The sequence below is a fragment of the Sardina pilchardus genome, chromosome 2 (genome assembly GCF_963854185.1).
Source record: "Sardina pilchardus chromosome 2, fSarPil1.1, whole genome shotgun sequence".
Lineage (NCBI taxonomy): Eukaryota > Metazoa > Chordata > Actinopteri > Clupeiformes > Clupeidae > Sardina > Sardina pilchardus.
This window is the reverse complement of record NC_084995.1, coordinates 5,191,263-5,203,104: the sequence shown is the minus strand read 5'-3', so window position 1 is coordinate 5,203,104 and position 11,842 is coordinate 5,191,263. Positions and strand designations below refer to the sequence as shown.

The 11,842-nt window shown below is 38.3% G+C and overlaps 1 protein-coding gene across 1 annotated transcript in view; it reads right to left on the bottom strand.

The window, feature by feature from the left end:
* Positions 1-745: 745 nt before the first annotated feature.
* rab2a (RAB2A, member RAS oncogene family) overlaps positions 746-11,842 on the bottom strand; it is a 55,102-nt gene continuing 44,005 nt past the window's right edge. Inside the window, exons 5-8 of the mRNA XM_062517127.1 lie at positions 7,982-8,074; positions 6,100-6,211; positions 4,405-4,473; positions 746-2,259 (exon numbers count right to left, since the gene is read on the bottom strand). Coding sequence (XP_062373111.1) covers positions 2,164-2,259; positions 4,405-4,473; positions 6,100-6,211; positions 7,982-8,074 — 370 coding nt within the window. The 3' untranslated portion in view covers positions 746-2,163. The remainder of the gene's footprint in view (positions 2,260-4,404; positions 4,474-6,099; positions 6,212-7,981; positions 8,075-11,842) is intronic.

The following is an 11,842-nucleotide window of genomic DNA, read 5'->3' as shown; positions in this document are numbered from 1 at the left end:
CCATTCATTTCGCACTTGCAACCAAATTCGGTACCATAGGGCTTGTAGGGAGTGAACAGGCTCTCTGTACATGGGCCCTGTCAGTCAGAAAACGAGGGCCAAAAGACTGTTCCATCAACCTTCTCATTAATAGCTGATGCCAAAGTTGTTTTGATGTTATGCTATTCATTCTTTCACACATGTAATTCATTTTGAGGCAAGATCGTTGTTGTTTACATGTGTCTCTCTTTTTTATAACCTAGACTGGCCTAGGCCATCTCATTTTTTTTAAGACTTTGTAAATCAAACAGAAATCTTGTAACATTTCCTTATTTTATGACCTATCCTCTTTTCGCCAATCTACTGTTTTGATCTACTTTTCTACCTCATGCACGAGCAGAGATGAAGCGGACCTAAACCTCACTTGAATAAAAGAGACCAAAATGCAGTTAACTTGAGTTAATGGAACAGCTTCAGCCTCATGTGAATGTCTATGCTAGTTCAAGCTAGTTCAAGCCAGGCTATTTTTGTGAAGTGCGGCCTTCATTAGTGACATTGGTGGAATACACCCCCAGATCTCATGTCTTACAGTATATCTAAACAGCAACTTCTCTGGCTTGAACAAGGCAGCATGCTTCTTAGCCAGCAATACCTTTCGGTTGATGCAACATCTAAATGAAAACATATTGGAAAGTTGACTATTAGTGTGGCAGACATTACACAGAAGGATATTACATAATTATGCATACATACTATATCTGAATGGTTTAAGTTCAGAAGGTTTTATTATATTTCATTGTGATAGCAATTCTTTTTGAGAACACAGCAAATAAAGTTTAGGGTCACAAAGTTACTCCAGGTTTGGCTTACACCCTTTCACAACAGACAAGATGTTCACCATATCTACTAACATGTCATACTGCCAAAGAAAGCAATTCATTACACAACCACTCGTACACTTAATGTTGATCTGCACTGACATTACACAGCAGACTTAACTGCAAAAGAAAAAAAAAAATCCTGATGAAAAAAGTATGCATACAAATATGCATTTGTGTATGTGGACTCCTATTAAGATATAAGTATAGGCATGAGTGCAAGTGTACTACATCGTCCTGAAGTAGGGTAAAATCTCTGTATGATATATATATACATGACTGTGGGTGGATACATGGTATGTTGCGGTATGTTCAGTATATCTATCTAGTAACTGGAACATATCCTATGAGTTACATGATTATGTGTTTTGCCATCCAAAAGTCTCTTTTTAAGGCAAACAGCAGATCTATCTGGAGAAGCTGATCCATCTCTGGAGTTGTTATAACAAAACACAGGTAAACACAAATTTGGCATTAAATAGGTACAGAATTATGAGCCAGAGTGTCTGTACATAAGAGAGCCAAGAGAGGGAAGAGGTTGTATGACAGGACCAACTAAAAGACATCACTGTAAAATATTACCTCCAATGGTAGCCAAAGCAGGTGTTAAATGGCAGCAATACTGTTGTAATTTCAGCTTGGTTCACAGAGTGTAGAATCTCAGCAAAAAATCCAATACAGAGGTCTAGCTCAGTCATTGTACACCAAAGCAAGAAATGATAACGATATATACAGAATGATGATGATAAATACAGAATTTTAAAACGGTCCTGCGTGGTTTCTTCTTGTTAAATATCACTTTGATAAAGGCTGATGAGCATTAGTTTTACTATGTTTTATTCATGACTTCAGCAGTTTAAGAGGAGTCACTGGCTACAACCGAAATACTAGAGATGACTTTGTAGTGTTTAATGATTTTAAGTCAAGAGGGCACAAACAAAAACAAAATAAAAAATAATTCACAACTGACAAGCATTACAAATAGGTATGTATACATATATATGGGAATTTACTCCAAAGCTCTCATCTCTCTGCGTGACTGGCAATAACCATTTCATATCTGCTGCAGCTTCAGTGGAGGCTTCAGAAGTTTTACAGAAAGATCTCGTTGGGACATGGGCTTTACCATTTTTTCATTCATTTTTCCCCATTTGTTTGCCATCTAATATATTATTAGAATCCAGTCGTAGGGCTGGGCTGAGGGAGGTTAAGAAACTGTTAGTGAGCCCAACTAGTCCAGTACAAACGCAGGGAAGGGTGGGTTGGAGGTGATGGGAAGGAGGGGAGGTGTGCAGAGTAGCAGTGCTCAGCAACAGCCCCCACCGGCTTGCTGTCCACCCTGGCTGCCTGGAAGTGAAGAATTGGTGGCAGCATGTTGGGGTCCAATCTTGATGCCATTTGCCTGTAAATGACCAGAAATGAATTCATTCAAGGTTGTCTAGAGACTTATTTGAAGAGAGAGATTTACACTTTAGAGATTTACATTTAGTTTGACAAACATTTTATAAATCAGATCCATGTTTCAATAACCACAAATCTTTCATATAGCAGGGAAACCAAGGTCTAAATTGAACTTGTTTGAATTTGTCAGTATTGGAGACCTGAGAAATCCACGACTTATTCCACAGTACTGCAAGATGCCAAAGAATAGTACTAGCTGTTTTAAATACACACTTCCTAGAGAGAGAGAGAGACACACACACACACACACACACACACACACACACACACACACACACACACACACACACACACACACACACACACACACACACACACACACACACACACACACACACACACACACACACACACACACACACACACACACACACACACACACACACGGCCTAGAACCCAAACAGTGACGTAGCCAAAGGTGCATTCAACATACCAAATAATGGGGAACAGTCTGAGGAGGTAGTTCTAGGGTTACAGTCCAAATTGAACAATTTGTTTACTGAAAAACCAAATCCAAAAATGTGACAGAATTTTCATAAAATACCTATAAAAAGTATTAAAGGGATATTTCACCATTTGGGTTGAATTTTCCACCTCCCCACAAAATAACGTCCGGCGTAATAATCAAGGAACGTTGCGAACATACCATGGGCACAGCAGCACAATGATATCACGCAGCACCTGAAAATAATCCCCGTATTTTATCTGGTTCAATGATCTATGCTAGGCTGTAGCTAAAAGTGGTATCATCAGACTCAGAAAACGACTGGATGAACTGGAGAAAGGTACTTATCAATTGTTTAACTCGTGGGGAGGTGGACAATGAGTGTAATTCCCCAAATGGTGGAATATTTCTTGAAGTCCCCTTGGACATTTCCCCTTTCACATCTTTTATAAATGGAATCTTGATCAATTTAGTTTGGCCTTTTTTACACTATAATTATAACAACCCTCTTTAATGTCAAAGTGAAAGCAGATTTCTATAAAGTAATGTGAAATTGATCAAAAAATAAAATAGAATGCAAAATAATCAATTGCATAAATATTCATCCTTCCTTGAAGTGTAACTCGCAAATCGCGAACAATGGATTAGCTAGGGGCGGCAATCTCTAGCTATGGTGAAGGGTATGTGATGATGTGGGGCTATTTTAATTCCAACGGCCAAGGCAACTTTATCAGGATGCATAATATCCAGGATCCATGAAATAGCTGGCCTTTAAAAATAAAAATCTGCCTGCCCCTATGTTAACCCTATGTGGTAAATTACGATGCATTCTTCAATCACAAAGAAAACTGGTGTCCTTAGTGATTTGATTTTTACTCATTTTTTTTTAATTAAGGCATTACGATCAATTGTCAAATGATGATTTTATATTCCTCTTTTTAGGCAGCTTTAGCACGGTATCAAATACATGTTCTCCCCACTGTATCTACTAATCACAAAGTCAGCTGTGTTGAAAAGTAATTGCAGTACTGGTTTTGGCCAAAATCCTACATACGGTTCCTTTAAATACTTTTTAAGGCTTTATTAAGTGATTTACGACTTTGACTTTTTAAGGACCTGCGGCCACACTGTTATTTTAAACAGCTTACACCAAGCAATGAAAGGGCATGGTTTTTACTTTTAAGGCTAAAAATAAAAGTAACGTTTTACTGACATAGGCCATAATGTAGATTGTCTAATGGTGGTTATCAAAGGTGAAAAGATATACTAGGCTACTAATTTCATTTTTAAAAAATATTGTATAAGTGCCTTTCATCAGAAAACCAGATAGGCCTTTTAAAACAGATAGTGTCCCACCTCGATAACATTTTTGTTATGGGAGAAAGTTTTTAAATTGTGTTGGCTAAAAATCGATACATCGGTTACTGGCTTCTGAAACTCTAAAATATCAATATCGGCGTTCAAAATCCTTCAAAAAGACATTTGGCACATGCTATTACTGTATCGCTTCCATTTCCATCATGAGGAAACACTTGAAAAGGCTGTAGCTCCTCAAAAAGTTAAATGGATTACAAAAATCTGGTGCCCCTACTGTTTATGTGGTCCATGCTGTATACATTCATGGAAGAAATATAAATGTACCTCATTATTTATATCAAAGACCCCTTCCTGGATCTTCTCGTAAATCTCCTTGGCTGTGTTGATGAAAGCCTGACAAGTAGAAAATAACACACACACAAACATTAAAGAGACCCTATGCAACTTCTTCATAGTCGCTCAGAAAAATCGCTCAGAAATCGTTGTTTTGCTTGACTGACCAGTTTCATCGAAAACAGTAATATTTCCTCCCGCCCCCCGTGTCCCTATCCGCTATTGCAACCTTGCAGTTTCTGCAGGAGACGTATCGTCTCCTGTTTACATCTGGAAGTCTGAGACGCGTAAAGAACAAGAAGAACCACGCTTGCAATTTATATATTTATATATAGCCTATACACCTCTGTCCAAAAGTATTAGAACGCATGCTTAAAGTTAAATATAAAATCATCTTTTGGAAATGTATCTTAATGCCTTAAATGAAATAATGAGTAACTATTCAACCTTTAAGGACATTCATTTTCTTTGTGAATGAATAATGTATTGTAAATAAATAAATGTTTTCCTTAAATACAGGGGGTCATAAGTATTGGAACGCCCATGTTAAATTCCCATAGAGGATTTTTATTTTTATTTTTAAAGGCCAGTTATTTCATGGATCCAGGACACTATGCACCCTGATAAAGTCCCCTTGGCCTTTGGAATTCAAATAACCCCATGTCAACACTATACACTTAACATACTAAGAGTTTGGTATGCTTTATGTCAGTTATTAGCTGTTAGCTAATTAGCTGGTTTGAATTGCATTGAGCTCAATGAGAATGAAACCAGCTAATTAGCTAATTAGTTCCTCATTGTTTCATTGAAGGCATTAAGATACATTTCCAAAAGATGATTTTATATTTAACTTCAAGCATGTATAAATATACGCGCTAAAGCTGTCGGGGAAGCTCTGCAGAGAAATATGCAAGCATAAAACGAGAGAAAACGAAAAACGAAACCGAAACCAGAGATGAGATAGCCAATCCTACATAGTTCCTCTTTAATAACAGTTTACCAGTCACTAAACTTGCACACACTATCCCTTCAGTGAGAAGCAAAAAAATATGTCAAAAATGTCAATTATATTACAAGGGCCATTAACCCAGGAGTGATTCGAGGGTTAAGTGCCTTGCTCAAGGGCACAACAGAAAGGTACTGAACCCACAACTTTTCAAGACTTAAATGCTATCCCAGCTTTTTAGCCATTACACTACCACAACCACCACCATTTAGCAGCAAATGTGTAGAAAGATGGCATGCGTAATTGTGTATAGGTATAACTGCGGAGTGCGGACTGCTCTCCAGTCTGCTACCCTCTGCTGTTGGCCCTCTATCTTGGGTTATTATTTTTCCCATTCTACAAAATTGTTTTCTTTAATGGTGTTTGAGTGAAAGAGAATCAGAAATTATATAAATATGCATGAGCATTATATGAGTCTGAAATATTGACAGAGGGGTAAGAGTGGGTCAGGAGAATTCATATGACACTAATGAGACAAATTAATCATAGGAACCCTCTCCGGTGGGAGTAAAGAAGGGGTGGGTTCCACAAATGAACACCCCCTCCCATTACTCCGATAATCTAAAGCTTTGCTACTCCGATTACTACAGCACCACACACACACAACACACAACACACAACACACAACACACACACCTGACCCTCTGATTACCCCAATGGGGCCACACAGAGAAAATTACCTCCTCTACGTTTGAAGCAGTTTTGGCAGAGGTCTCCATGAAGATGAGGCCATGCTCTCTGGCAAATGCTTCACCCTCCTCCTTCTTCACCTCTCTCCGGGACTCCAAGTCGCTGCAGAAAGGAAAATGTTCAGTAATACAAACACTAGCATAACAAACAAGCTGTCAAACACATCTAAGTTGAAACAGTAGCTTGGACAAATTGGAAATCAGACAAAAGAACACATTTCCACAAGCCTGATTGTCCACTGCCCGTGTTCAATGGTTGAAAGTCAGCCTGGTTTTAGTTATGGAGAATTTTCACTATACTTGATAGAACTTGATTTTATGTCCTTGGACTGACAGATGTTTTTGACCCAACTGGTCTTTCAAGTAATGTGGTGAACAGCAGTTGCTTCTAATATGAACTTTTCTTAATCTTCAGGTGGATATCAAGGCTGTTAAAGCCACAGCAATATCAGGTGAGCTGAGGACTTACAGTACAAGCCAGAAAAACACCATGAGTACGATCAACCTCTGTGCATTGTTTCACATTTTAAATTCTCTTTAACACACATGCGCATTGAAAAAAGTAGAAAATGTTTCTTTCTTCCATCAGTGTGTGTGCATTCTTCTTAAACTAATGTCTCTGGCCCTCCTCCAAGCCCACACTACTTCATCTCATGAAGCCTTGCCTACTGATTAGACCTACAAAAAGAAATTGTGTTTATGCAGGTGCATAATGAAATCATTGCAACTGACTGCATTACTCAATACAATCAGAAAACATTGACAGAGCTGAATTGATGGGCGTAATGATGTGAGATTGTGTGCTTTGAGCAGTTGCCGTCCTGTCACTGTCGATCATAGCCCTTAGCCACACACTGATTCAAAATCGTTTTTCATAGCTGAAATTCATTCAGTTTCTTCTCTCGGTCATTGTTGCTCACCAGCATCTGCCATATTAGTTTTATGCTGCCCCCTAGTGGGCACTATCTCGTGGCTCTCATCTGTCATAATAAAGATAGAAAGTGCAACAATAATTTATTCAGTCACAGCATGCAACTCAATTTAATTACCAGAGTTTTCTGGGTTAACTTTTACAATCAACAGACAATTGTCTATATGCCAGCTTATATATTTCTGATGGAGTGTCATCTGTGTTGTAACGGCATCTGGGTGATTATCACTAAATTAGACTTATAAGAGGTGTCCTGAAGCTCTTTGACGATAAAAGTAAATGTAAAATAAGAAGGATACAATAATAAACATCTCTTCATTAACTATTTAGCACTTGATTTCAAATTACATCATGTGTCATTTTTCTTCACATTTGAGGATACATCTCGCATTACCGCAACGTGTCCATTATAGGATTTGGGTTCTTTGAGATGGAAATATTAAACATTAAAAATGAGAAAAAAGAAAAAGCTTTATATATTATAAATTATATATTTATATTATACTTTTAATAGCTACAGACAAGAAACATGTGGTGCACCAATCAGTATTCTGTCAACAAATGCAACTATTAATTTTAAGCCAATATTTGAAATCTCTGCAACAAAATGAACATAACAACTATAAGGGGGAAAAAACACGGTGTGATGGCATTTTATGGTAATGATCATTGGACTGAAATTGAATGATGGGTAGCTAGTAACAACATGGGAATAGCTCAGTTTGAGCTCCAACACTCCAAACACCTGTTTTTTTGTGGAGTGTTGGAGTATTGTGTGTAGATTGATGAGAAAAAATATATATTGAATCCATTTTAAGATGAGTCTGAAACATAACAAAATGTGGAAAGCTTGAAAGGGTCTGAAAACGTTGCGCTTGCACTGTATATATGCGCTACAAGCCGTGATGGCTTGGTTTTTGTCTTTTTTCATCAACAGCCTACCTCTTGTTTCCAATGAGCATGATGACCATATTGGAGTTGGAATGTTGACGAGCATCTTCTAACCAGGTTGTCAAGTGGTTGAAAGTGTCCCTTCTGGAAAGACAAAATCCAATCTTAACAAATAAATAAAAATGTATCCTGCCTTAATCAAACTACTTTTGAGTCTTCTACTGCAGTCCAGTTTGAGTACAAAAGTCTCATCGGTAATAAACTCAGAATATGAGGCTCAAATGTCTCATCAGAAGGTGATTATCACTTTCAAAAGTATGATTCTAAAAATAATTAGCTATTTCATTTTGCGATAGGGTACCGAAGCCACGACAAAGTATTGCCAAGGTAGCAATTCCATTGGATCTAAACAATAACAAATATATTTAAATAATAAGGCATGTGAAAGATGTGAAATACCAACTGGGAATCCGTTTCTTACTATTTCACCGATATCATATCATATCATAGCTTCAGGCTACTACATCTACTGTTACAGCTCTGATTCAGAACATTTAATAACCATAAAATTGACTTTTATGCGGTTTGGTACATTTCTGTCATGCTTTGGACACAATAAAGTTCTGTCTGTTGCTTCATACTAACATGTCTATAAGGTGCCCCCTCTTGCTCACTACATTTCCACGCACACCATATTCCAATTAAGGTCCATGTTATGGTTATGGCAATATTCGGAATAAGATGCTTCCATGTGCATCAGAAAAAGGTAATCTTCCCGTTCACATGTTACTCGGCATATTATGAATAAAGCAGCGAAGAACAGAAGCAGGCTAGCATCTGCGTCTGCCGCAACTGTTTTGCATTCTAGCCTTCTAATACACCGTGTTCCAAATTATTATGCAGATGACATTTTTCTCAGATTTTCCTAAATAGTTGATGCAAATGATTTTGAAATAATAAGTCATCAACCCTTAGAGCAGGGCTGTACGCTTAGCTTTTTCATTAGGAGCACAGGTGCTCCTAAATGAAAAAAATCACAGATTCACAGATCATTCACAGCAGTGGCAATCCTAGTCTCTGCTCAAACCCTCCACACACACAGAAAATGGCTTGTCTTGTTTCTATTTCATATTTTCAATTCAGAATTTGTATACATTTTGTTAACAATTTATAGCATTTGCAATATCTTGAATACTTCATATTGATTACACTTGTCTTTAATGATATTACAGTGGTGGTGTGTAGGTCTAATTGAATGTCTGTCACTTTAAGTACCGTACTGAACATAATTAGGTTTCATTCGGTTTTAGGAAAATACTAGTCACGCATAGTTCAAGGATAGGCCTACATGTTTTCATTAAATAACATGAATGTTAAAAAAAAACAAATAAAGGTAAAGACTAATATTTCTGGTGTAATAGAAAAGATGAGTATCCAACAATGTTAACCTCTATGATTTAGGTAGCCTACCGTGGCATGGCATTGTGAGTTGTCCCGTTCACTTTTTCCTTGTCATGTTGGCTGGGTGCTTAACCTACTCTTGATTAACTTACCATGACTTGTCTTTGGTATAGGCTATCTGTTATATCCAATGAGTGACAACCAGTGCTAAAAAAAAACGTTACGGTATTCTCCTGATAACGTTAGTGGAATGGATTTAATGTGAACGTAGCCTAAAGACGCAGAGTGGCTATATGATACAGCGCACATTTGCGATGAAAATGTTCCGCCTTTTTGAAGCAGGTGTAGCACCGAATCGTGGTTAAATCGTGGTCATTTAGACGACAGAATCAGTAGGATACCAGGCCTATGTCAAATGCAGGTGAAGCTGGGAGGAATTTAACATAGCCTACGGTTTCCACACCGTGTTTATGAACCGTGATGATAATAATATTTTAAATGAACACGGTAATATAGTCAACATTTGTATCATAGTTCACCGTTTCACCGGTAATCGCTACATAGTCACCAACTGATAACGAACAGATTGAAGAAAAAGAATGGATTTGGAGTGAGACATTTCTTGCGTGTGTGTGAGAGCGAGAGGTTGAAGCTGAAAGCATGAGTGTCCAGCCAGGTGCAAGAGTTGTCAAGTCCAGAGCTGTCAACTCTGAAAGATGCGCGAAAATTTTACTATACTTTGATCCACTTGGTGTTGATTCATTATAGGAGCAAAATGCGAATGAAAGGGTTGAAATCAGTATTCGCACGTGTGCGACAATATATTTTTTTCAATTAGCACTAATATATATTTACTCGCATTTGCGACGAGCTGCTCGCAGTGTACAGCCCTGCCTTAGAGTATAATTCAAATGTTATTGAACAAACCTCCTAAAGATAACAGTATTTAGTATTTCCAAAAATGCACTGTTCCAAATTATTATGCACAACTGAGTTGAAAGACATATTATGTTTTGAAGAACTAAAGGTCATTTGTTGAATTCGCTTCATTAGGATGTAATATGAATATAAATCAAAAGTTATTCAAATAAAAAATCTTAACAGGCCAAGTTACATGTTTACATAGGACCCCTTCATTGAGATCACCTTAACAATTCTTGCATCCATTGAACTTGTGAGTTCTTCGATAGTCTCTGCATTAATATCTTTGCAGGATGTCAGAATGGCCTCCCAGAGCAGCTGCTTGGATGAGAACTGCCTCCCACCCTCATAGATATTTTGCTTAATGATGCTCCAGAGGTTCTCAGTAGGGTTGAGGTCAGGGGAAGATGGGGGCCACACCATGAGTTTCTCCCCTTTTATGCCCATAGCAGCCAATGATGCAGAGGTGTTCTTTGCAACATGAGATGGTGCATTGTCATGCATAAAAATTATCTTACTACGAAAGGCACGGTTCTGCTTTTTGTACCACGGAAGAAAGTGGTCTGTCAGAAACTCTACGTACTTTGCCGAGGTCATTTTTATACCATCAGGGACCCTAAAGGGGCCTACCAGCTCTCTCCCCATGATTCCGGCCCAAAACATGACTCCGCCACCTCCTTGCTGACGTCTCATCCACTACTCCATCCATCCGGGCCATCTAGGGTTGCACGGCACTCATCAGTGAACAGAACTGTTTGACAATTGGTCTTCATATATTCTTTAGCTCACTGCATACGTTTCTGCTTGTGAGCATTGTTTAGGGGTGGCCGAATAGTAGGTTTACGCACACTTGCAAAGTTTTTGAGGATCCTACATCTTGACGTTCGCGGGACTCCAGAGGCACCAGCGGCTTCAAAAACATATTTGTTACTTTGCAGTGGCATTTTAGCAGCTGCTCTCTTTATCCTACGAATTTGTCTTGCAGATATCTTCCTTATTTTGCCTTTATCTGCAGGAACCCGCCTGTGCTCTGAGTCAGCGACAAATTTCTTCACAGTACAATGATCACGCTCAAGTTTTTTGGAAATATCCAGTGTTTTCATACCTTGTCCAAGGTAACAAACAATGTCACGCTTTTCAGCAGCAGAGAGATCCTTTTTCTTTCCCATATTTGCTAGAAACCTGTGGAATGCTTAATAATGTGGAACATCCTTCTGAAGTAGTTTTCCTCACCTGACAAACTAATTATCACAGGTGTCTGAAATTGATTTCAATGACCCAAAGTGCCCTGAGACACAATACCATCCATGAGTTTAATTAAAAAACAAAATAATGAATGTTTATGAGACTTAAACAAGGCTCTATTTCAGGACCTCTTTCTGAGCCGCTGCAGAAATAGAGCCTTGAACATTGTAAAGGACCTTACACACCCTCTCAATGTCTTTCTTAAACTTCTTCCCTCCCAGAGGCGCTACCGGAGCATAACATGCACCACCACTAGGCTACTGAACAGCTTTTTGCCCCAAACTGTCCGGCTGCTAAATATGGCTATGAAATGAGCAATTAGAATTAGAATACTTACATTTAGGG